The following is a 27,955-nucleotide window of genomic DNA, read 5'->3' on the forward strand; positions in this document are numbered from 1 at the left end:
TGCAGAAAAATAAAAATGAACACCCCTATTTAGCACCAACTTAGTGAACAAATATCTCTCTGGAGAATTAGATGAACAAAATTGCCCTCCAGTAATGTCTAGATAAGATCAGCAAATGAACAGCTTGTTTAAAGCGAACAATGGGAAAGGATTTGTGCCATCCCTTTGTTTTACTACCCCAGAAGCAAGAGCAGAGCGCCGTGAGGGATTTATTCGTCGGGAGCATCAGGTTTGTGATAGGCTCTCTCGTACTGGGACTCTTCTTCTGAGACTGAAGTGCCTCACTTCAAAGGCATTCTGTGCGGGTAATGCTACAGTAGCTTTGATGAGGACAGTGGGCCCTGCTGCCACCTCTGCACACACACCAAAAGTCAGACAGCTGAGAGTAAGGGAGACCTATACAGAAACATAAGATTAATCCTATGCTGCAGCTAGGGAGTGCCAGTACATACCCATGTGTCTGGCCCTGAAAAGGAAGAACAGCACTGTATTTTCCCCCTACAAGTAAAGGAAAAGAGAGAGTATCCAGAGATGGACAGGGAAAATGAGAAAACTCCTTGTCTCCTCTATTATATAATTTTGTAGTGGAATTCTCCCTGTTAGCAAGAACTGTGGTCCAGCAGTAACCTGTGTCTGCTGGCAATCCTATGCTTGCATTGTAAGCTTTTGGGGATTTTTTCTGTGGACTGGATATAGCCCATGTCCTCCAGGATTCCCTGCACATGGGTTGGGGGGTCCTGGTTGGAGGACACCAGCCTCACACTGACAACAGGAGCATCTTTCTGCCATTTCTCACTCGAGAGGGTCTCACACTGAGGGAAGCCCATTTCCTCCTCCAACTCATGCTCCTGGCTTATTTCTGCTTGTTATTTACAAGCAATGGCTCAGTGCCTGCTTGCTTGAGGGCTCCCTTGCCAAGCTGAGGAGCAGGAGAGCGGTGTAGTTCGTGGTCAGTCTTATGGAATAGAGCAGCTGGGGAGACCTTGACCCCTGCCCCTGCCCCATACAATGCAGGATCCTGCCACCACCCTGTGCTCCACCAGAGCTGCACTAACCCTCATCCCTTGTTCAAAGGGAGTGTGAATTAATAGGGCAGACAGCAACAGACGCCACTGGGCATCACAGGAGATGGGCAAAAACTGGCACAGTGCTCCCTCATGGTATTAGGGCTGAGAGCTTCTATTCTTTGTCTGCACATACATCTGCAAAATTGTCAATCAATGCTGGGTTTGTTGAACAAAAAAGCCTTGAGAAAAGCTCACTGGTAGGTTCCCAGCAAGCGACTTTGTGTACACACTCTGCTTCTCGCACTCTGCTACTTGCTCAGTCAAGAAAACATGCTCCTCTTCATCAGCAGCTGACATCCCTTGCACAGGCCTCAGATGCTTCTTGCTTCCTGAAAAATGGTGCAGCAGCTTTCCCTCCTTCTTTATTTTCTAGGCTATATCGCCATGGAAGTGATGCTCACTTCACCTAGTGGATTAAATGGAGTGATCTTGAAGAATTCAGAGTAAAAACAGTGGCTTGGTTGCTCTCATTTTAGAAGCAGCCTGGACACCAGCTTTTAGCCACAGGCTGGTCCTATCATGTGCTGCAGGTATTTTTTTGTCATGTCACTGCTTCTCATCTGGCTCTGGCAATTGTATATAACTGATAACTGACAGGAGAGGCAGGCTTTTTTGTCTCAAAGAGGAAAAAAGCCCTCCAGAGTCCCTTGTGGTTTTCCAGCCTCTTTTAATGCTACCTGCACCCAGCATGAATCCTGTAATAAGAGAGAGCATTAATCCTGCAATCAGCACAATTCACCATAGTATTCTTCTATTTATTTTTGGAAACTGGTACATTACCACATGCATATCCGTTTTACCTAAATCACAGCAAAATCTCTGCACATAAGAGAGAGAATCACATTTTAACTTGTTATCAGATCAGAAAAGAGAAATGCCTCCTTGTGAAAAGGTGCAAGCACACAAGGGGAAGAAGAGAAAGCAGCAAACTCCCTGCCTTTCACAAAGTTGGCATACAAAAAATGCAACATTTTAAGTGGTTTATTTTCTGATTCTCCTCCCCCATTCTGCTGAAAGGAAATTTTCTCTAAGTTATTCAGCTAATAATTGAAGTAGTTAAAGCATCTCTCCTTTTATTCTCACAGTTGCAGTCTACATGTGATTATAAAGGAAAACAAAGTATTTTGGTTTTTTTCCTGGGTCTGGATAGGAAGGAAACCTTTGATCTAAGACAATATTAAAGTTTCCAGAAAAAAACTTTCTCAGATTTAGGAAGCAGAAAACTTGCAGTGTGGAAAACATTTTAGATGTCACAGACAGCAGTTCTCAGACAATGAAACAATACGAATCCAGAATAGCACAAAACATGGGCTGCAACGAAGCAGATTGGTCTGGAGAAGCTATTCTGGGGACTGTGAAGTGTACACACTCAAACTTGGGGGGCAGGCAAGACCTCTGAAACTCAGCCTCTGGGTGACTAAATTTGGATACACAAAATTAGAGACCATTTTTGAAAATATAAGACTGGGTGGAAAATTTTGTACTGTACATAAGCAACATGCCATTTTCACTGGCTTATAACAACTTATTCCTAAGCCAGTGTTTATTCAAATACCAAGCTTGGTATGGATGAAGTTATTTGGCAAGTCAAGAGTTCACAAACTAAGGCAAACATAAAACCCAAACACAAACAGTTGCAGAATTATAGCCTGGTATGTGGAAAAATAGTCATCTTGTGCTAGGCGAGCTCAAGAAGAGCTTCACCAAGAAATGCTTTTAAAAGCAGTTCCAGAGAAACAGGCGTTAAAGTTACTTAGTGGAAGCACCACTGTTTTTCCTTCAGGAACTCTGAGCTGCATGGGCTATGATGGCTTTCCTCCTCCTGGAAAACCAGCCTCTGTGATGCAGCTGCAGAATGGCACCAGGTGATGCAGGGTGACTTAGCCCAGTCAGCAGGGAATGGTTTTAGCCACCCCGTGGGTTAGTCCCTGGCACCTGTCGGAGCCAGAACAATGTCCCATATTGGCACTTCTGTCCTTCCCTCACAGACAGATGTATCCTGACTCAAACACGTGAAATATTTTGGGGAGATGAATCAGCTCCTAACTGTGGGCAAGTGACTGAGCTGATTACTAAGAAGACATTCTTCTGCTGTGATTATATGATACAGACAGTGTGCAACAGTATGGACCTGTGACAACTCACACTCCTTTGCTGTTACCCAGCACTCTCTGGCACTGTTATCCAGCACCAGTTTCAGTTATTGACACTTCCTTAATAATGCTTCCTTTTTTTAATTTCCTGTCTCTCTCTTACTTTGGTTCCAGGTAGTAGGAACAATGTTGTATTCTCCATTTACATTTAATTTGCCTGTATTTCCCCCCCTGCATAGTTTGTACAAAAACAATCTGTCAATTTCTCCCTCAGAGAGTTAACACTGAGGCTGTCTTCAATTTCTTTTGACCCCTACTATAAAATTCATTTTGATTAATTATTTATCTCTGGAGCTCCCCAAAGAATTATCATTTGTATCTTCTATGGTTTCTGCCTGTCACTGGCTATTACCGAATTACATCAGCTGGACAGCAGCTGTCAGTAACCAAACCATGTTCCTCCTCCGCCTTGGCTTTTTGCATCACCCACCATACACAAACCAGCCAGCTCCTAGAGCAGGTTGCTTTATGAGCCTGGCCCTTGCCCATTTTGAAGGCTAAAGTCAAGTTGATTTTTTTCCTAATAACCTTGGTATGAAAGGCAACCAAAAAAAAAAAAAAAAAAAAAAAAAAAGATATTGTTATTAAGTGGATAAATAATGCCAAAACCAAAACCTATTCTAGCCTTGGAGCAGAATTTAGTTGCATCTGGCTATGCTCATTGTCAAATAGAAACACCTTTACTGTCCTAAACTGATTTAATCTAAACAGTATCATGGGGAAGCAAACATACCTGCAAGTTCCTTAAGCCCTCCCTGAAAAATAAAGCAAACACTTGGGTGTGAATATTGACTTATTCAGCAGTGGGCCTTGGTTGTCATCTCCTCTGTCATTCATCTGAAGCCAGACCATAATTTTGTCATGTTTTCCAGTCACCACACAATGTGAATTCTTCTAGGCTTAACGTCCTTATTGTGAGATCTCAGAGCAATTAAAAGCTTACAGAAGCCCTTTGAACACAATTTCTAATCCACCCTGGCAATAAAACATGTTTATGTGTATTAAGCTAAACAGACAATAAAATCTTAGTAGGATTTGAGTTTTAGTCAGATAAAACCTCTCTGTACAGAAAATCCAAATGTAGATATGCTTCATTTGTTTAACTGATTTTTTTCCCAGCAAATTTTCTGTGCATCTGAAAATGAAAGCTCTATGCAAAATTTTTGCAGTGTTTTTAGTTTCATGTTTAAACTGACTTCCTCTGACTTCTTTCACTTTTAATCTGTTTTCTTCTTTCACTTTTAATCTTTTATTCTCTCTCCAGGTTCCTGAAAAAAAAAAAGAAAAAGGCAGCAAGTGCTGAAAAGGAATGAAAAAAATTGTAGAGAACAGGAATAAAACCAAAAGAAAACCTAAGATTTAAAAATTCCTTATTTTCATAATATTTCAAAATAAATATTCAAAATGTACTTGAAAAATGGGGTTTTTTTCCAACTTTAATTCAGTCATCTACAATACTGTCTTGTGCTTCCATTCACTGCATTCTCTTAGCTTGTCCAGGAAGCTTTGTATTGAAGGAAAGAGCAGAATCAATCCCAAGCAGAAGTCTTTCTTTGCAAGAAAACTCCATTCTTAGCTTACTGTTAAACAGTATAAAAAGGACAGGCAGTGAACACCTACAGTGAGGCTTCCTTCCTGGTCATCAACACAGCTTTGCTTTTTTTAGAGAAATCCCTGCATTTGGGATGAACACAGTACAGCACAGACAGCGGCAGGGGTCAATACAGTCTAAACATACCACCTGTGAAGGCAAGCCTTCGAATCTTGTCTTAAACTCATTTGTGAATCCTACTCAAGCCTACAAGTTGGCATATCCAACCCCTCTCACCAGCTGCACCCCTTTCATGAGTGACACAGGAGTGGGAATTGGCAGAAGCAGGGGCAGCCCATTTGTGGCTTTCTCATGACCCATGATAGGAGCGTGCATTGCAAAGCTCAGCCTCATTAGCAGTTCCTTACAGGCACTAAATATCTCCTGCTTTCCATGGCTGCTTTTTCTGTTACCATCTTCCTTCTTTGTGTCTTTTTATAGTAGAACAGTGTACCTGAGCACTCGGCATAAGACATTTCAATGCAAGATAGCCAGGTATAGCTCAGCAAGTCCCACCACTTCTGACTTGATGTCTCTCCATGAAGCAACTCTCAACTAAATGTGTAGAAAACCAGGATTTTTAGTTCAAATCATACTATTTCATATGCTTTGGTAGCACTGAAGACTCTAAACACTCTGAAAACCTTAGCAATATTGCTACATGCCCTGCAAATTCAGTAGTCTAGGATTTAAATCTGCTTTCTTTTTGGAATCTGTTCCTTCTAAGTTCACAGGAATTGATCTCTGGATTTGGGGTTTACAACATACTTCTTTCTGAAACTAGAAACTTATTTCAATAAAAGTTAGAAATTTTAACTTGTAATAACAATTCTAGGAGAGGATTTGAGGAAAAACACCAGTTGAAGTCATGAGACTTGGCAACATAAATCAAAACATCTTTGCCTTTTTTTCTTTTGGTGTAATGGCAACACTTTGATGCATCAATGTTGATTAGAGCCAAGTGCATCACATCTGAAATGTATCTCTGAAAAATGAATGCTGAATATGATTATTCTTTCTTTACAGTCACATAATTTCTGATGTTTTCCTAAAAGTTCTGGCTGCTCAAATTACATATACTCATGAGAATTATGGAGTTTCATTTCTCACAACAAGGCAACGGAAATCTAATCGAACAAAGCCAAGTAGATACATACCAGCCAAGAGAAATTTTACTGTAACTTGCATCTCATCATCTGTGCACAGCACAAGGAAGGAGAGACAGGGGAGAAGCCAAAGGACTGAAGAATGGCTCAAATGGAGCTGCTGGCATGACACAGAGAAGAAAAATTCTGGGTGCTCTGGGTGAAGTATGGCAGTGGGCAGGGAAGAGTGTTTTTCATACTGTGCATACCCCTGGTGGGACTGCTAGCAGGATGCCAACCACAACTCTAAGCAAGCTGGACTGAAGCTAGAACAGGTGCAGAGACCTAGTAGGACAGGCATGGGGAGTTTTACTGATGAGATAAATATAGCTTAATAGTACTAGCCTAGCAAAAGAAAGGCTGAGGGGGATACGATTACACTTTATATGTCCAAATACCAGCATGGCAGAAGAATCATTCAAGTCATAAAACAATGTTGGCACAAGAACAAATAGCATGAAAAAAATATCAACTATTTAAGCTAAAAGCACATTTCTAACCATCAGAGAAACAGTGTTTTATAGCAGTCTTTCAACAGAAGCAGTGGGTGCTAGTAAGCTAACTATTTTTATAGGAGAGAAACAGTACATTTAGATAAGGGATTTTATGAAATAATATCTGCTGTGACAGTGGATGCCCTTGAGGCCCTATGCTCCCAGAACAGTTCTGGTTGTCTTGGTTGGAAGGTAGAAAAGAAATAGAAAAATATAAAACACTGAAAGCTGAGATCCATGAAGGAAATTAAATAGTACTCCACAGGTAACTTGTATTTTTAATCTCCTGAATTTATGTGGCTTGTATCTGTTTTTTTTTAATACATAAGGCACTCATGGCTCAGGTGACTGTTTTTTGATACCAAAGTTCAATGCAATAGAGAGGTGGATGAAATCACCAAGAGGAAGAAAAGTGATCCCTTGTTTATTACTTACTGCATTTTTTTGCAACCACCATGCTCCCTGTCTCTCCAACCTGCCCATCTACAGAGAGAGTAGCTCACAAGGATCTCCTCAGCTTTGTCCAAAAGGGGGATTTGTCTGCCCCACACTATCAGATCCACCTCAGCCAAAGGAAAACCAAAACACTGGGAACAAAGAGTAGTATACTGATCCTCTGCTACAGCTGGGGATGGATTGTGTGCCCAACACCTTCCTGGCTAGAATATTTTGGGTGCCTGTTATGCCATAATTTCATCAAAGGAGGAAAAAAAAAAAACATTTGTATCTCTCCAAAGGCCCACAGCAGCCGGTTTTTTTTCTGTTTCTAATCTTGCCCAAGTGAGCCCACTCCAGAAACACCTTTTTGGCAATCAGATCAAGTGTCCTCTACCAGGTGAGGAAAGGCTTCTGCTTCGCATCCTTCAGCGGTAGAGGCACACTTGTCTCCAGCTTCTTTTCACAGAGTTCATTCAGGGGCTCTAACAAGGCTGCCAGCACCACTACTCCCACATAATAGATCATCAATAACTGCATGGGTAAATATTCTGCTAATGCCCTTTGGAGCAAAACCCTGTAACTCCTGTAGTCACTGGCCATAAAGATAATTTGTCTGAGTCACTATGAGGAAGGAGGAAATTTGAGGTTGCAAGGTGCTTGCTTTGAGAAGGCACCAGTGTGCTTTTCTATCAGCTCTGCTGGCATTGATTTGCTGCAGGCAATCCTCAATCAACATATGAAGAGTGCTGGCAGGAGCTACCTCCTAATTATAAGTCGTTTAGTCAATCAAAATATAGCTCCTGAGCTACGTAAAGATCTTATTTCTTCTCAAGAGCCTTATATGGACAAAACATGGAAATGCTGTACCAGGAGGAAGGAAAAAGCTTTATTTAAAAGTGACAAAAATGAAAGCTTCAGGATCCTGTTTGTGGGGCAACTTAAAGTAACTTAGGTACTTGTCAAAGCTAATTAAGTCAGGCCATCTGCAAATGCTTCTGATTTGAAACATTCCCCCCTGTGCCAATGGAACAGCGTGTTACAGCTTCCTCACATCCCATCCTGACAGGTGCTAAGCTGCTCTGCTTGATGCTATCAGTCCCAGGGTAGTGAGAACTTTCCTCCTCCTGCAGCATGAGAGCACTCACCTAAGCATCACACTTCGACTCTGCCATACACCAAAGGACAGGGAAAATGTCCCTGCCCCCACACACAGTTAGGGACAGGAGCACCCCACAGGGAGCTGGGGCAGTGCCACCCTTTTACAGGTGCACAGCTGGGCTCACACTGGTGGGCTGCATCACCCTGCAGGGTACCCTATGGCAGCAACTTCACCTTGGAAGCACCAGACCAGCTGTTCATTGCCTTTGGCAAGAAATTTGCACACGGAGCTGTAGGCAGTGATGGGCTAGCTCAGGAGGAATGAGACCTGCTGGTCCACCCCAACAGGGCACAGAGATGGGTGCTGGCAGGACTGGGAGGTGTCTGTGGAGGAGTAGGTCCAGCAGGACAGAACAGCTCACAGGACTGACACCCAGGCAAGGAGCAGTGCGGTCTCCTGTGCAGTGTGCACGGCCCTTGAGACACAAATGTTTAGTGTCTCCTTAGCAACGCTTCTCAGTGGTTTTGTCCGTGGAGTGCTCGTTGTACCTTGAGGAAGCCAGAAGTGCTGGAGGAGTGCCCGCCTCCCAGGGTAGCCAAAGGCAATGCCACCTGTGGGCAGCATAGACAGGGCCATCAGTCGAGGGCTGTCCTGGGCAAAACATTCTCTGCACAGACCTTCGGAAGTCTTTCAAGTCTTAAAGGCCATTTTTTAAGTGTCACAGTTGGATGAGACAAGTACTAGGATGCTTAGAAACCCACTTTTAATTCCAGCTGTGGACTTTACAAACTCCACCTCAGAATTTCTTTCTCAGCTGAAGTTTAAGAATCCAGTCCAAGCACATGGACTCAGGCTTTAACCACAACAGAATTATTTCAGTTGCCAAGCAGGGTAGGCTACAAAACAGCTCTTCCACTGATGAAGGTCCACTTCAGAAAATGTGACAGGACCACCTGTCATTCAGGTGACACCAGACTCCTGCGCACTGAGCACCCTCTGCCTCCAGCAGGAAAGCCGAGGTTCACTGTGTGCACCCCGATGGTGAAACGAGTACAGCAGTAAGAAATGGCTTTGATGAGTGTGTAATGCAAAAATGTTGGACTTACACTGAAATTTCCAAGAGGCAAAGGGAAAACAAAGCTACATCTTTTTTTTTTTGTAAAGCACCACAAAGAATGCCTGCAGAATTTTTGGGTTTGTTTTTCAGAGTCATATATGTGTACACACATACATACCTATACATATACGTTGTATACACCCATGCATTCCTTAATTTTGGGCCCTGCTTATCCGTCAGGAGTTGATACTAGAGTAGATCTCTACACCTAGATGGTTTGAGGAAAGTATATTTGTAGTGTCTGCAAGAACCCACACAGTTGGGGAAAAAATAATTAAATGTGGAATTTTTACTGCCACCTTGAAGCTGAAATAAAAATCTTAGTATTATTTATTCAGACCACTTTTATTAAATTAAAGACGTAGTCTTAAATCAGTACGATACTTGAAACTTGCTCAAAAGTCTTTATAAAACAATTGTCAATTGCTTTTCTGCTTTGTGGACATTTCTCTCCCATACTATGTTCAATCAAGGTTTAACAGTTCACAGCAATGCTTTGCATTTAGACAGTCTTAAATGGACTTTGTGGGTGCTATAATGTCAGGTCAGTCAGTCTCTGAATGAGAACCTTTGGATTTCCCAGTGCCAATGTTAGTTATAAAATAGTATTTCACTGTTTGCAGCTGCTCCAGACAGTATCTTTAGGTACGAAAGGTATGCATAGCTTGCAGATAACCAAACCACAGTAAAGAAACAAAAACAGTCTGCAAAACAGAGGAAACCGTTCCCACTCTGTTAACAGGAACACTGTATTTGCCACCTCCCATGGTGTTATGCAGAGCTTCCAGTACAAGAATCTCTCAACAAAACCTTCCCTAGCTCCATCTCTATCCCAGACTTTCTCAAAAAAGATGTCATGACCACTGTAGTCTCTTTTTCCCCCTCAAAGTGATGGACACAAGCCATTTCATTCTGCAGCACCTGGCATTTCCACTGAACTTCACGCAGAAGTTAACAGCTGGTGTGGACCCAGCAGCTGGAGGGGAACGTGCTTTCCCTGTCTTTGAAGTTTGGTACTGAGCTAGACTTTCTGTTTATTGTTGGGAAAAAGCTAAAGAAACACTGTTTTTGCAGTGTTCCCTATCCCAAAGTGCTCGATAGTTGGCAGAGATCCAAGACTCCCCACAGCCAGAGGCTGGAGAGCACTTCTTAAATACAAACAAATGAACAAGCAAGCAAACAGCAGACAAAATCAAAGAGGGAAAATGACAGAGAAACCCCAGTTCCAAGGGCAGCAGAGGATTTCTGCAAAGGAACAGAAACCAGTTCTACCAATGCCACTGTCACTCTGATGTAGTGTATCTGATGGCTGGGAGATGTTTAGTACCATGCACTCAGGAAAAAGACAAGGAATGTTCTTCCTCTAAAGAACAATTAAATATAACACGTAAGATTATGCTAGCAGTGTAATAGCACTATAAATCACATTTTGAAATGTATAATAATGTTTATAAAGTTGTAGCTACAGAAAAGATTCTTCAGTGTTATCCTTTAATTATTAGCACAGAGTCTAAAACAACAGGCTTTCAAAAGAATGTTTTTCCACTGAAATAATAGTTTATCAATTCTTTAAGACACTGAGAAGCATTTACAACTTTCCCATTCTCAACCTGATACCGCTGAAATTGTTAAACCTTCACCAAACCCCAGAAGGATCATGCTTACCCAAAACTTGGCCTTATTTGTCTTACAAGTGCCTTTTTTTCCCTCTCCATACCAACTCCTGACCATAGGCAGCCCTACACAGATACATTCCATAGTACCTTTTTCATTTCTTAGGTTTTGAGCAGGAGTAAAATTCCTGCTGGATCTTTTGATCAGCAGATCTTTAAAAAGTGGGACAAGACATCATCTTGAAGAAAAGCAGCAGCATCTGTAAGTGAACAACACAGTACCTGATCGTCATTACACTACTTGCATTCTTTACTGGGTTTTCTGTGAAAACAAGAGATGCACAGCTGACATCCAAAAGGGAGACAGTTTTTTCACAAAAGGAAGCACTGTGGAGATTAACAGCAACTGCAGACTGTCATTCAGGGTGGGATTCCAAGGGTCCCATTTTAGGGAGGGATCTGAGCTCTGAAAGACTAGGAAGGAAGTGCTAGCAGAGGGCAACACAAATTCCCCACCAGCTATTCAGAGTCTCAGCAAATGGCAGAGGCCAAAAACCAACTTCCAGACAACTGAAATCAAGTGAGATGGCCCTGACCCTTCTTCAAATGAAAAAACAATAGTGACAGAAGAGTGCAAAAGCTGGCAAGAGGATTAGACGGCTGGAGTTGGTTAGTTGAACATTTTCCATAAAAAAGTTTAACTAACTAAAATCAAAAAAAGCCCTTTGTCCTCAGAAGAACACAATCATAAAAAATTAGGCCACAAAGATATCATTTTTGGCTGACTGCTCTTTGAGGCTGTAAACTGTATTTATCTGTATAGAATATTGATGGGGTTTGTGCTCTAAAATCTCCCAACTATGCTGTAGGAGACACTAAAAAAGTGCAATTAAAATCCCTTGATTTCAGCCTGGGATCACCTGAACCAGGAAGCTTTTCAGAGAAACTGTTCTGGGTGCACACGGACATCAACAAGTAGAGAATGTGGCCAATCACTTAAAAGACAGTTCTGAGCTAAATGGTAAAATTACTCTGGATGTATTTGTGAACAGAACTTAGCTCAGTCTAGCCTACCAGCTTTGTTTAGTATGTTCTCATTATCCTGGGACTTTACAAAGTCCGACAGACTCTGAAAACTCAGTCTGACACAAATATCAGTGTAGAAATCTAGGTCTTTTAAAAGCAGATTTAAGAAAAAGAACACACACTGTAACTGCCTCAATCAAGTATGTCTCATAAAATCAGATCTATTCTTATTTTTTTAAATCTTTCAAAAGCAGCTAAAAAAACTTACAACAGCCATGTCCACAATATTCCTGCCAAAGATCTTTTCTCTCAAATATGGGGCAAATAAAAATACAAAACATACTACTTTCTAAGTCCTCAGAAGTACTTTAGAAACCTCAGGGCAAAAGCAGCCTTTGGGCAATATTCAAGGCTGTCAAGACACATAAAGCAGTAGAAGAGTCATCCTCCACGAATAGATGATTGCTATATAGATACCAGCAAGCAAGCTCGGGGACAAAGGCACTGCTGCCACTGACTGAGAAGGCCCTTCTGCATTTAAGAAATGTCAGCATTCCAAGGGCTCTCTTTATGACTCCAAAAAAACCCAAAGTACAGTGGAGAGAATTAAAGTAGGACATAAAATTTTATTCTGAAATGATCTCTGGCCACAACAATAAAATGTAACAAATATTCACTAGAACAGTCTTAACTCCTGTCATCAGCTGTACAATACATACAGTATCATAAAACTGGCCACTAGGATTAAAACCCACTACAACATCTTTAATGTTAAGTGGCAACAGCAGCATCTCACAGAAAATTATACATAAATATATACACAGTCCACATTCAATCATTTTTCACATGTTTTCAGTACACACAGTTGCAGCATATTACAGTCACGTGTCTAAGTCATTGCCCAATAAAACCCCAAGCTACTGCTTAGACGCAATTGTAGCAGTTGAACTGAGTAATTACAATTTGTAGCAGAGATGTACAAGCCCCTAGAAACAATAATTCACAAATGTTATTTTATTTAAATGCTACCATAGCATTACACTGGGCAATATTCTAATCTTTGCTGACTGTAAAAAGAGTTCTTTTTGTATTTATCACAAATATTACTGATGGAAAAAAAATATTAAGAAATGGAGAGCATTAAATAATGCACACCCTTTCCTAAAGATTTTAATATTGCCCGATGCTACTTATGTCTTTTAAGTGTTTTCAACATTCCCATGAAGTCATTTATAACTCCAAACCACCCACCAAGTTAAAAGTGGCTTAAGTGCCTTGCACCCAAATTGTAAAAATCCCTGGCCACCTTTATAAGAGCCAGGCACATATAAAAGGAATGCACTTTGGTTCATACCAAATGCCCTGGGATTAAATCACACTATAAAACTAAAGAGTTTGAGGTAAATTTTTACAAATACAGTTGATTTCTGTCTAGTGTCACTATAACAAAAAATTATTTAAAAAAAAATGAATTTGATGTTAAAGTACAACCAATGAGCAAGGGCCATCTTTAACCCTTTAATGAGACGGTACCACAAGAACAGAGTGTCCTCTCCACCCTAGCAGTGTGACTGCCTTATTGTTTCTATTAAGGCCTCGATCATCTACAGGATGTTTTAAGACAGGTATAGCACTTAAAAATAGATTTCATCCCTACTAAGCAAGGGTTAAAGAGGCCAAGATGCATTTGTAACAAAAGGCACATTGTTAACACCAAGGGCACAATCCATCCTCTATCCTTAATCTACACATCTTGCATCACTCTCTTGTTCCAACACTTAAGTGGTAATGAACACACCAGCGGTGCAAGAAACCGAGCCAAGTGAGACTGCAACCAAAGACAACACTGTGCTGTTACTAAATCTGAAAATAGCTCAGACACCCCCAGACAATGGTAACATGTGAGACGAAGCACTGTTTCCAAGCCAACTTCTATCAGCCTAATTATCAGAGCCCTTAGAATAAAATCACGTCAAAGCAAGAGGCAATGTCCTTCCACCCCCCCTTCTTTTTTTTTTTTTTTTTACAGGTATAAATAAGCTACAATAAAATGCAGCTACATCACTTAAAAACCTTGATGTAGCTGCTTCTTTAGTATAGAGGAAGTTCCACTGTATCTGGGTTAAAAAAATAGCTCTTCACACTATATTTTGGCCTTTAAGTTTCCGGTAGCATTTATGAAGAAAGTGAATCATAAATGCATTATTGGCATTAAGAACTGGTTACATGAAAAAGAAAATTCAGTGGTTGTAGTCCATTAATGACCCATGAACATCATGAATGTTTTCACCTTGTTGCCATGAAATGCAGGAACATGTATCAATGTCTGCTTTAAAAAATACCAAGGGAGATGATTCTTCTTTCACCCTTAACATCAGCATCCCTATTTCCTGACTTTTGCAGGGGGGTTAAGGTAGAAAGGAATAAAAAGGAGTAAAGCCAAGCAGGTGGTGGAAGAAGTAAAGATTCCCTGTTACCGTGGAAAAATACATAGTATTGTATTCCCATAGTCATGAGAGTTAGTTAATTTTACATTAAAATTAATATATCTCTTTTCCAGACTTAGAATTTACTGACCATAATTTACTGGATATTCATATTCTAAACCCCACTTTTCTTAGAAGTAGTATTATATTTCATTTTCAACATGATTTCATACATGTTTACATATTGCACTTACACATACTGTATAAAGTTGTGAACAGTTAACACTAAATAATTTAATTTGACTAGAGGCAGGAAATTACCTTTTTATTTTAAAAAGTAAGAAAAATTCTTGATTGACAGTCTAATTTTTACATTTATCAATCAACAAATACCATCCTTTGCTCAGAAATTATTTTGGAGCTTCTTTAGATGTTGACTTTTTGGCAAGAAGTTCAGCAGTATGTTTCCTGAGAATTCTGTCACTTTTCACTTAATATCCCTCCCCCAGTCTTACATTAAATTAAAAATAAAACAAACCAACAAACAAAAATTAAGGTGTAAGTGGTAAATTAACAGATATGAAGGAGAACTTAACCGGAAACTTTCTTGGCCTCTCAGGGGACCATGCTTTAAGTAATTTTCATAATTTGTACAAGTAACTCAGTAAAATCTGTGCATATAAATGTTGTTTGTAAGTAAAGTTGCTGAGGTTTAATGCAATCCATTCTAGTAAGTCTTGTTCTAACATCTATAAACCCATCTAGATTGTTCTACTTTGTTTAAAATTCCCTTTTCGTTTGTTTTATGCATCCAATGTAGACCACAGCTGTTGTACGTATTAAAATACTGATCTCAGATTTCAAACTGTTCCTGTTGAAAACACGCTACAACATGTGAATACCTCTCTCACAGGTCTAGATACTATTCTTCAGTAAAGACCATCTTTCTTCCATGAATGCAGTTAAAAGTAAAAAAGAAAAACCAAGCATTAGCACACACACACACGAACAAATCTACACATATCTCTAACTGTTCTTTCAAAGTCAATTTTCATCTACAAATGCCAAAGATTAAATCAAATTCCAAGTGCTTAGCTTTCCTTTGATAATTCTCCCTTTTTAGAAACTATCTAGGATGGTGTCTTCCAACCGAAAAGCTTTCCACTGAGGATCTTTCCTTCTACAGTTAAGCTGTCTAAGGTGAAGTACTCCTCTACAGGAAGCAATGAAGTAACATCATGTTTGCCCCTATGTGCAGATTTGATCTGAAATATAAATGTACCACAGAAGTCACAGTCGCTCAAACATTGTCAGAAGAAATAAAAGCAACCTTGAAATCCATGTAGTTTAACAGTCTGGAAGTTATAGTATAAAACTGACAGAATGAGCACTTCTGCCTATGTGATTTTGGGAGATCAAGCTGCACATTAGAAAAAACAGAAGAGAAGAGATAGGAAAAAAAAAAAGGAAAAAAGAGAACCTGTGTGAATGCTCAATGTTACAGACCTGAAACGAAGTTCAGAACATTTTGCTTTACCAACTAATCAGCCACTTTCAAATTCAGAGAAACAGACATACTGCCATTTTCACACTTTCCAAGACTACCCGTTCCTCTCACTCTACCACATGGCATGCAAGGTAAGAGAGTCATTTTAGCCCCGGTGTTCTTATTTTTTGCATTATATTCAAATGATCACTTTAATCAAAGCCCACTACTTTTAGATAGAGAAAGCATTCCATAGGAGGTGACGGTATCATTAGTGATACCATGACTTTCTCTGGGCTACCACATGAAAAATGACAATAGAACATGCTATGGCTCCACTTTAAACTACAAGTTTACAAGTGCTTAACTGTATTCTTTGAGTATTCTCCCTGGAGTCCAGTCAGTCATAGATGTGAGTGTTCACAGAATCAAGACCAAACCAATGAAATCCAAAAGGTAGTCTTTCAAATTTACCCCAGGTTAAAACTAATATGAACCATGGAAGAGGAAGGTTAATACCTTTGATACCACGCTGCAATGCATGACAGTCATGTTGTAACCAGTGGCCTGCCACTGATGTTTATTACTGTGTCACACTAGTTACAGTAAGGCTAATTGTACTGTAGAAGACAAACATTTTAAAAAATAAGTATAAAAACTTAAAGCATTGTCCCCATGTTTTTATAAAAACAAAATCAACATTTCTTACATTTAAAATGAGTGCTGAAAGATACAAATGAACAGATTTATTGAGCAAATAAAAATGCATATCTGAGCTAATTTTTCATACAAATAAGGCTCAGCCACACTGTATCTCTCATATTAACAGCATTGGGTTTTTCAAACTCAGCTAACGAGTTTTGGCAACACTGTTCTTTGCTGAATATTCCCATTGGCATCCGTCATCTGTGCCAAATTAGTCCTCAGTTTTGAAGCTGAGCTTGAAGTCGGAGGTAACTTGGAAATTGAAGTTATAGCACCAGTACTATCTGTAATTCTCTTTGCCGAGGCCTTTTCCCCAGTTGGAGGTTTTGGCAAACGTCTCCTTAGCCAGGGATGCCGCAAAGCCTGGCTGGGTGTCATACGGACAGCAGGATCCCATTCTAAACACTGTTTTAAGAAGTCAAGGAAGAGGGGATCATCACATCCCTTTAATGCGTTACCCCATTCTCTGCTCTCTGGCGGGCCGCGGAGCTTTCCCCTCCGAGAGCGTCCACCATTAAGTATTACAGAGCCATCAGACAAGGTTGTGATGCTGCAATAGCGGGGATAACCCTTAGAGCTCACAAAGTTTTTCGCTCGCTTGGATGCATCTAAGAGTTTTGGAGAAGGCATGCCCAATAGTTCAATCATACAAGCCAGCTGGTCTCCTTCATCTTCTCCAGGTAAAAGTGGATAACCAGTCAGAAGCTCTGCTAGGATACAGCCCAAGCTCCACATATCTATGGGCATCCCATAACGAGCACCAAGGATGACTTCAGGTGCACGATAAAACCGTGACTGAATGTAAGTGTAGACACGCTGATGCTCGTAACAACTTGAGCCAAAATCAATCACTTTAATACCACTTCTACCCTGTTGCTTCAACAGAATGTTCTCAGGTTTAAGGTCACAGTGAATGATTCTGTTTTTGTGCAAAGCATCCAAGCACTGTAAAATTGAGTGGGCAAACTTCCGAACCAAAGGTAGGCTAAAGCCCTGAAATTTGTTTTTCTTTATTAATTCATAAAGGTTCATGCTCAGCAACTCAAATGTCATGCAAATATGGCTGCGGAATGTGAAGTTTTCCAACATGTGAATAACATTCATGTTGTTATCCTTATCTTGTTTCCGGAGATGTTCCAGGATCTTAATTTCTTCCGCAGCTTGGCGGTGGAAACGTTTTTCATTTCTCACCATTTTTAGTGCCACATGCTGATGCATCTTGTGATCGTAGGCTTTCACCACCTGCCCAAAGCTTCCTTTCCCTATAACTTTCAGGACTTCATACCTGTATGCAATATGATCATGGGGTACTTGTATGTAAGACCCCTGGTCATCATCATACCCACAGTTGTTTGAACCACCAATCACACCTTGCCGCTTCTTTGCATTTGGACCCAAGAAGTATATTTCAGGGTAGCTAAAAATCTCATGATGCTCAAAAGCTGTTAATTTTTGCATGTATTGCTTCATTGCCTGCTCTGGTGTGATAACAGAGGCTTTCACCTTCCCTGTTCCATCTGTAGACTTCAAAGAGCTGGAGCTCCCTTGTCGCCTGTGGGCACTCTCTGACTGTCTGTCCTGAACCACTGGCAATCCAGATTTGCCTAGCGTTGTAAGTCCATTTGGCTGCGTTGTCAGAACCGTTCTCTTGTTACTATTATCTTCAAAGAGCTGCTGAACCTGGATTTGTCCATGGCTACCAACATGTAGGTGCTCATTCATTGTGTGTTTACTGCCTCCAACCTAAAATTGAAAATAAATACATACCCAGTTAACAAGAAAGACATGAACTCCATGCTTCAACATTCACTCTGCAACCCTCCCTTCTGCCTAAATCACCTCAAAATGAAGTGTTTTCTTAGAAGTCAATTGTTTATGGAGAATCTAAACAATACAGCACATATACTGTGATACTGCTGGATGTTATTAAATTTCCTGGTTCTTCTTTCTCAAATGCTATTTTCATGACTCTCCAAAATGTCTGCAACAAGGCAATCACAAACGTGCTACCATGAGAAGCTAACAATTTCTCCAAGGAATCTTCAAGACAGCAGTCCTGTAACATCAAGATGCATGCTTGAGGGACATCAGACTTTATAGAAAATAGTAGCAGTTTTACAGATGCTGGAGATCAATATATAATGCCTGCTAGAACTTACATGGCTAAGGCTCTTCAGAAATCAAGATTTTAACTTGTTCCTAAATTTGCTGTATATCAAAAGTTCCAGACACATTTTTCAGCAATAAGGAATGTGCTGTGACATGCACAAAGAGGAAAAGAACCCACATATTTCTGAAGTTCAAGAATGTAACTTACTGCTTGCAATTGAGACAGTCACAATTTAGGAAAACATTCCAATCAATGAAGAATAAGCATATCCTTCAGCACTTTCCCAAACCAGTCTGACAATAACTTTTAACCAAAATGAGATGTGGGGCTTTATGCAGACTTGAGTAGAAAGCAAATCTTTCCCTTGAGGAACATACAAGTAACTTTATTTTAAAGGAATATAAAAAAAAAGCATTAATAGACTTCAGAAATTACATTTGTTCTTGACAGCGCTTACTTGGGAATAAACAGCATCACTCAGCATTTTCAAGCAAACAAACAGCAAGTATTGGGGTGTGAAAACAACTACTGCGCCAAACCTGTTATTTTTAAGAAGAAACAAGGAATTTACAAGCACACCTGCCACTAAAATAGCTGTCCTTAGAATTCCTCATTTGCTCTCAAGTAGAGGATAATTAGTTTGTCTTCTGCCTGGTCTTACACAAATGTGAGAAGAATTCCCCTGCTGTCTCTCCAGCAGATTCACCGATCTTAATATTTATATCAAATTACTAACAAAAAGTTCACTGATACTGTCAGACAGATGATCAAGCCAGGGTTGAGAGCACTTTTCATTTAAACTGTGTTTTTTCTAGGCAGCTAAGGATAACACATTCCCTGTTCGCTTTAGGCTGCTGAAATAAAATCAGAAAATGACAGTTGTGTGCTGTGATATGAGGCAATGAAATCTGTGCTGCAACAGCAGAAGTGCTTCCTAATGAGAAAACCCAGACATGCAACGGACACTCGAGCATGCTTTTTGCTTCTGTTAAGGCATCAGTTTGATACAGCAGAAGCATATTTTTGTAAATTCAGTAACTTGTTCCCAAAGACTTGCCAGCTGGACACCAGCTTCACCTCTGGACAGTATTTTGGTATTTGCAGCTCTGAAACTCACATAATGTAAGAACAAGGGCTCTTGGGGACTGCTTCTGCCAAGTTCACCACTCTTGTGATTCCATTTTGACTCATGTTGAATAACTGGTTCATTCAACATTGCAGTTTGACTGTGTATGTTTGTTTGCAGAGAAATTTAGGTTCACACTATCAAATTTGATCAATCTCATAGAAAACATTACCACACAATCACAATTCAGAGCAAAGATGTTTGTAACACTTAAGCACAGTGAACATATACTGGAAAACAACAAAAACTCCCTTCCTAGTTTGATGTCTCAAAAGCAGCAGAAATTAAATCATTAGGAGGACTTAATGATCTTATGCCTACAGGCAATTCCTTCAGGTCAAGTTTGAGGCATGCTGCAGTAGCAGTTTCCTGAAGGTTGCCCTGATCCTCTATATAAACAGCAGTTACTGCAAAGAAAAACAACAAATGGCCCCAAGAGCTGCTAAATCACCCATTTCAGAAGAACCAGACCTTGTTAGTAAGATGTGTCATAGGTTCAGCACATGCAACACCACAGAACTGCGCAAGAAAGGCATAATGAAGCAGCAGAGTAAACATACGATTCCAAAGACTCAAGCTAGGAAATTCCAGGTACAAAAATTTCTTCTCCAACACTAACTGAACAACAAAGCAGAACATATCTACACAAACTGGGAGCAGGTAATACTACTATAGACAATGAGCAAGAAAGAGTATCGCCAAGAAAATAATGTTTAAGAATTTTTTAACCCAAGTATTCATTGCCACAGCTCACATCTTGAATTTTTTTTCCCCCTCAAGTCACCTGTTTTCACAGTTAACTATTTTTCATGCTTCTTAAGCACTACTTGCTTCAATATATGTACTGAGAAGTTCTTCAGGGCTTGGAAAAAAACCCATATATTTATTCCTTCTCAACAGGGACTAAAAAGTTCTTTTTTCTAAAAGTGTGCTTGCAAACACATTCTAAAGCGTAATCCATTAGCTCTGCTTCCTGCATCTTCAGGCAGGTTCATGGTTTCTCTTGCTACTGACAGGTTGGCTTTTTTTGTTTCAAGCAGCAGAATAAAATCAGCAGCAGTGTTCCAACTTCAACCCAAATACAAAGTGTCTGGTTTTGCCGGTTTCAGTCAGCTGCTGCTTGGGAATGCAAATGCAGATGCAGACAGTAGCACTGGTTTTCTTTGTGGAAAGAAAAACACCACATTATCACAGGCTCTATTCCAAAAGCTGCGTGGGAGAAGAGACCCACTCTTCTTTCAAAAAAGTCTGACAGGAGTTTTAGAGTGATCAGACACAACACAACCATGAAGTCCATACGAAAAACAGACTTTCCTCATCTCAGAGTACTGCCTGCACAAGTACCACCACATTGTCTTCTATTTCCAACCCGGATAAGGGTTGGATTCGCACCATTCCTTTGCTCTGCCTATCTACTTCTGGCTACTGGGTGTCTTGAGATTGCTGTCAAGTTCAGGCTTGCACTACTCACGAGCTCCACAGGCTTCACCAGCAACTCTGTAAGTTCCTGTACCACAACTAATGGGCTTGGCAAGCTACAAAAGACTACAGCCTTCTTAGTCCAGTACCAAACTGTTCTTAGTACACAGAAGCTCCATCAGCCTTTCAACTGCAACCATAAACCTGAGAGGTTTATAACATGTCTCCATTTTACTTCTGCAGATGTACCTGTAAATTCCAGAACGAACAACCTACACAACTGATTACCTGCATGCACTTATGAAGCTTATTTATTATATACTGTATTGTCTGTGCTCAAACCCACCCACACCTCCTAAGATTTACATATTTTTGTAGCACACATAATCAAAAACTTACTGTTGTTAAGTCTATAAAATATACTGAAATAACAGGTGAGCTTGATCTTTCTGAATGTCCTGGCATCATCAATTACATAACAGCAAATGTTGCAATGGGATGTTTCTTTCCTCTCTCAGTAGTTTCTCGTAACTTCAAAATCACCATTAAGATTTTACTTTTACTTTGGTATATTCAGTTTATGGAAGTTGATGACTATGCCAAAAACATTCACCTAATCATTGAAGTAGATACACCAAACAAAACAAAACAAAAATACACCCTAAACTATAATCAATCAATAAATAAAAACGCAACAAAACTTTAAAATTTGAGGGTGGTATTATTTGGGGTTTTTTTTGGTTTGCTTTGCCTTCACGAACGGATTTAGGAACAGAAGTAGAACAATAACTTACTACACTTAGGCTACAGACCTCTAACAACACAGAAGTAGCAGAAAGATGAGTCCACCCTGCTAACAAGATAAATGGGCAAACCCATTTACAATTCCTTTGCATTAACACTCACCCAATGCATTGGTCTGTTTCAAGACCGTTCTAAAAGACTACTTATAGGATCGATCCCCACAGGAGCATATACCTCTTCTCAACTTTATCTTCCAAATGCATCAAGATATTATGTAACTGTATCATATTTCATCTTTGTAACAGTCACTTCATGTGATTATTAGCACCCTATAAAACTATCCAAGACAGACACAATTCAGCTATATATTATCATTTTATTTTGAGCAAAACCACAGAAAAAAGATTTTGCTGTCAATCAGAATCTAAAAAGGTTTGTAAAATGAATCTTAATAATAGACAATCATGATGGCCTGCTGAAATACTGCACAGGAATAAGATGTCATTATCTGCTATTACTTTGCATAGATGAGGACAAAGGGAGAAACAGTGTTCTAAAGTAGTAACTTAATTAAAGAATAATTGTGACACTATATACCCCTTTCTTTACAGCATTTCTGGGCGTGCCAGTTTCAGCCCTACAGTGTCTAACACACGAGAGGCATATGGTATCAGGTGTAGCATGCTTCACTGCCTATTTTGTTGACTACAAAACAAAAGCCTAAGCAAATGTACAGAAGGCCTTCTTTTTCCTTGATAAACTAATTCAGCAGCATTCCTCTGCTCAGAACTAAAAATACTTGCTAATTAGTACAGTGATAATAATGCTGGATTATCCCTAATGGTTTTATCGTGAGTATGGGTTTTATACACCAAAAAAGACTAAGCCTTTGTTGAGCTTGTGACTCAACAAGAGTGGTAGAAAGGATTTTTGCTGTTGTTGTATCTGGTCCCTATAAGATTATTTTATGAAAAGTTAACCCTAACTTTATATAGCAAATATTTTCACAGACTGAACTATGCCTCAAGAGTGATACTGATCCTTAAATTTTTTCATCCTGCTAGGGCCACAGTGAGTTTGAATACTTCTGAGACACCCTGGATTTATTACATATGATGAAACCCAAAAGGACAGTCAATGCACCCTACACTGAACCCCTTGGGTAAGGTGAACTATACACATATGAGACATGTGCCCAGAAGTACTGCAGTCCCCCCAGCACCACAGTCACCATCTGCTGGAACCCAAGTTTCACAGCCCACTCCCATACCCCTTGAAAGTTATGATAGTTTCATATTCCCCCTAGATGCAAATTTTAAATAGACAAAGAAACACCCAAAGAAAACTAGATATAATAAAATCCAGGTCATGACTGCATAGTTATTTCCACTCAAATGTGACAGCATTTCTATGGCAATTTAATACATGAAAACACCACAGTAGGAAGGTATTTGCTTTGGTTTTACCTGCTTTGAAGCAGATGACCACAGTAAAACTGGCAGCATGTGACATACCAGATCTTTGTATTAATGAAGTCCAGGAATCTCGTTCCATTATAATGTAAGTCAATTAAAAAAAAATTAAATTAAAAAAAAGCAAAATGAAGACTGAAGGACTGATGCAAAAGTACATGGATAAACATTCAACCCTCGTGGCAAGAGAAAATAGGTTTGCTGTACAGAAATCTTAGAAAGGGCTTGAAGGAGGGAGGGCACTGAATCATGCATTGTAAATGGGTTGTTTTACAGTACTAGACAGGAGGATAAAAATCCTTAATAGTGCTACACTGCAAGAGAAACAGGAACAGTGCGGAATGCAGGGATACATGCCAAGTAAGAAAGAACAGACATGGGGCTAAGCAGAAGACAGAGAAAAGTCTGGAAAAAGGACTCACAGACAGGTTGGGATTTACACAAGCAGAGCAGCAGGCAAGCAAGATAATCTCTACTGCAGCATGTCAACTGGATGCAAGAACACCATAATGAAATAGGAGAGAGTGAATGGAAAAAGGTTCCAATCATCAAGGCAAGAACTTAGGGCTTCAAAAGAGAAAGCAATGACTTTGGAGAGGAAAATGAAGAAGACAAGGGATTGGAAACAGGTTCACGTTTTCCACCATGAGCCAAAAAAGACAGCCAGGGATAGAAGCAGACACAAATAAGCCTAGGATGAAGGCACTTAAAAAAAAAAAATAAACAAAACCTTTCCCTGGTACAACACAGAACCCCGCCTGCTTGGCAACAAAGGCTGCTGTGCTTGAAAAGACTGCCACCAAAACCTCTGTCCTGTTTTATGAAGCTTGTGTAAAACAGCATCTTCCCCCCTTCTACCCGTGCTATTTATAATCTACCAAACAATGAAATTTCACTTGACAGTAGGAGACCAGAGTTTCAGCAGAGGCTGGATCACACAAGCAAGGAATATGACAGGTAGTTGATTTTTCCTCTGTCTGGATTAAAAGAAAAACCCTTTGGCTTAAACTAAATGTAACTTCAATCTCAGTTTCTCTCACAACTAGCATACATACTATACACGCTTATATCCAAACACTAGCAGTTCACCCACTTAAGCACACCGTACCTTCTGAAAGTTTGAAACACAAACAGAAATACTCTGTTTTTAGCTATTACAGAAGTCACATAGATACAACACAGATGAAAACAAGATAAGCAAATGAACACAAAGAACGAAAATAATTAAAAAAACTGAAAGGACACATTTCAAGGATTGGAGGAAGTGGTGGGATACAAAACCAATGGTTTCAATCTGTCAGTGTCAGCTGAGGTCAGTAGGCCTAAGTTTACAGTAAGATCACAGAACAGATATTGCCCCATTTTTTTTTTTCAGGTTAAAATCCAGCATTCTGATGTCGTATCTTATCCTTACCACAAAAAGTTATGTTAGCCAACCACAAAATAACCACCTACAAAATCCAGCAAGGCAGTATGAGGTATTTCTGTAATAGCACCTAAGGCTAAATAAAAACTGTAGAGTAGGCTCTTTATCACAAGGAAAGGCAGAGTTTGGAACAGTCAGAATCTAGAGGGACATGATGCATAGCTATATAATGCTTGATCATTCCTGCATGCTTCCGTAAGTACACATACATATATGGTACATATAAACATATGCATACATACACAACCATATACTTGTAAAAATACCTGAAACACAGAAACGTAACACTTCAACACCCGTTGAATGCTTTTATAAAGACTGTATCTTTACATATATATCTATATATGCACAGACACTACATATAATACACATATACAAAAATCTTTGTATAAAAATACCAAAATTCTGTACTTCCAAAATTAGTAAGCAGTCACAAATAAATAGGGGGACCACCACACTTTCACAAATCCTAAATTAAGTCTGGGATGTGTTACATGTGAGCCCCTGCTATTTGTGGGCCCTACTGTAAATGCACTTGCATGATTAGCGCCCAGGCTGTTTGTACTACGTTCTTTCTTTTATGATTTTATTAAAAAAAACCCCTAAGCTGTTGCCCCAACTCTAAAATCAAGCAGCACTTAACCAGTATACAAATGTGAAAAAAATTGGCCTTTTATACTAACAAACAATTCAGACATATACACTAGCTACATAAATATGCAATGAAGTTGATCTCAAGTACACAGCTCCACCTTGAATTTGCAGAATACTCTTAATTCCTTTTGAGAATATCCTATATATACTGATTTTTTTTTTTAATTTAAGCAAATTCTTTCTATAAATGGATTTGAATAAGATGTTTTACCCCTGAAGCTACATGGAAAGTCACTGAAACACTAATATCTAAATGCACAGTTTCACCTTCCACTAGCCCATAATCACATTACCATTTAAAGCTCTGACATATGTTTACAAAGATAGTATGTGAGCATCCACGAAGAACTCATTAATTCTATGAAAAGTATGCCATCAATGCCTTTCAGGGTCAGTATGAAATCTTTCAGAATTTAAAAGGAAATGTATGCAATAAAAATTTCAGGTATTTAGTGTTAACATGACAGTATATAGACCCCTCGCTCTTCTCTGTCATGCCTTCAGGACAGAGATACCTTCTCTTATCCATATATAGTGGCATACTCGGGAAGTTTCATTCCTAGTAGATTAACTAGGAGTGTGAGATAACGTGAGATATCACAGAACCGGAAAATACCATCCTTTTCATGCCATCAGCGGTTATTTCTTTATAGGTACACTACTGCAGCAATAAAGGCAGATTCATCCAATCATTGTCCCTGAGCAGAGCGATAGCTGTTTCTAGGGAAGACTGCGATCAGCCTGAGCTAATCAGACGTGTAAAGGGGAGAGTAGCCTTCATTTTTCACCACAGTTCATACGACACTTTAATCACAGAGACTAACCTCATCTCAAAAAAAGCATTCACCAGAACATCTCCCCTATGCGAGTGCGAAAGATCGAATTTGTCACTAAAAATCAGACACAAAACCAGACTGAAGGGGGATGGCGGGAGAGGGAGAAAGCAGTGTGTGCAGTTACAGGGTCCCAGCCTCACAACAAGCATGCACATTTCATCGGAGCCTGCAGGAATTAAATGCACGTTGCTCCAGCACCATGCGCCTTGGGGGGCCCATGCGCGCTCGGTCCCGCCACTGGGGATACCCGGCGAGCGGAGCGGCGAGACCCCGGGGCCAGATGCCCCTTCCCCGCACCCCGTCCACACCCTCCCCGTGCCCGGGCTCACCGTGTGGGAAGCGTTGCTGGCCCTGAGCGGCGGCAATGCGAGGGGCGACGGCGGACCGGTCCCAGCTCCTGCCCGGGAGACCCCGGCTCCGGTGCCCGGGGAAGACGGCAGCGGGCGGCCGCTGTCCCCTGCCCTGCCTGCAGAGAGCAGAGGGGTGAGCGCGGTGGGCAGCGAGGCCGTCGGGGCGGCGGCAGCGGCCCCAGCGCTCGGCCGGCACCGCCGCCCGTCTTGCTTCGGGCAGAAGCCATTAAAAGCTAATCACCGCCGCGGCGCACACACGCACCGATCCAGCTAATAGCGCGGGCGGGCCGTGCTCGCCCGGCTAAACCCTTCATCCGAGATTAACCCGCCACCGGCAGGCGCCTAACCGGGAGAACGAGCCGGCTCTGCTCCGCGCACGCCTCGGGGCTGGACGGCTGCCCGCGCCCCCCGCCTCCCCCCGAGCCGTCTGGCACGGCGAAATCCCGGCGCCGCCGGGGACCCGCCAGGAGTTCACAAGTCTGCCGCGGGAAGCGGCGGCGAGCACCGCTGTCCCTTGTCAAACGCAGCCGCTCCGGCACTCGCGGCGACCCCCAGTTCTCCTTGGGTCGTTTCCTTCTGTGATTTCTCTCGGCCCCCCTCACCCCGCCCCACTCCGCTCCCCCGAGGCGAGCTCGCCATCCCGCACAACAGCGGCTCGCCGGAGCTCAGCGCGCAGCCCCCGACGGCCCCCCGGACTCGGCTGCCGCGGGGGGAGGGCGGATCATTGTTCGACACACACGGCACCTCTGCGGCGGCAGCCGCGGGGCGCCCGAGCCCCTCCCGCCTCCGGTCCCCCTCCGCCGGGCCTCCGCAGCACGGCCCAGCGGTGGCGATCGCGGCGGCCCTCGCTCGCTCCCCTTACCGGCTGGGTAGGCAGCACCAGCGGCGACGCTAGCTGAGGGTTTTCTGGTTAACATGGCCGCTGGAGAGGAGGGAGAGGAAAAGGCATGTCAGGGTGGCTCTCCTCCGCTGCTCCTCGGCCTCTCCGGGCGGCGTCTGCCTCTCTTCTCCGATCAGCTACACCCAGACCCAGACACGTCCTGCGCTGCATCCCCCTGGCCCCGGGCCGGCCGGACAGACCCTCCAACGGCCCGCCGTCGCCTCCCGCAGCAACCGCAGCAGCAGCAGCAGCAGCAGCAGCCGCCGCGCCGCCGCCGCAGCCCCCGGCCCAAGCTCATCACCTCCCCCGCCCCCGCCCCGGTCGCCCCGGTCCCCTCGCACGGAGGAGGGGGCAGCAGCAGGCGGCCGGACAGGACCCTCCTCCTCGCGCGGCGGAGCGGGGACGAACAGCGCACAGGATCGCCAGTCCCCGCCCCGTCGGCCGCGTGCCCTCCTTCCGTCCCTCCCCGCCGCTCCCTCCTGCTCCGTACCGCTCCGCCGCCGCGGAGGCGGCGCGGCCCGCGGCTCCCCCTGGCGCCGCACGTCCACCCCTCCGCCCGCCCGCCCGCACAACGGCCC

At 41.8% G+C, this 27,955-nt stretch overlaps 1 protein-coding gene across 1 annotated transcript; it reads right to left on the bottom strand.

Moving 5' to 3' along the window:
- Positions 1–12,344: 12,344 nt before the first annotated feature.
- DYRK2 (dual specificity tyrosine phosphorylation regulated kinase 2) lies at positions 12,345–27,661 on the bottom strand. The gene is made up of 3 exons (XM_082281099.1): positions 27,360–27,661; positions 26,477–26,613; positions 12,345–18,103 (listed from the first exon to the last, which is right to left on the bottom strand). The coding sequence occupies exons 1-3, from the start codon at positions 27,412–27,414 to the stop codon at positions 16,502–16,504; spliced, it is 1,794 nt and encodes a 597-aa protein (XP_082137225.1). The 5' UTR covers positions 27,415–27,661; the 3' UTR covers positions 12,345–16,501.
- Positions 27,662–27,955: the final 294 nt, after the last annotated feature.

This window comes from Coloeus monedula (genome assembly GCF_965178545.1).
Source record: "Coloeus monedula genome assembly, chromosome: 4".
NCBI classification, from domain to species: Eukaryota; Metazoa; Chordata; class Aves; order Passeriformes; family Corvidae; genus Coloeus; species Coloeus monedula.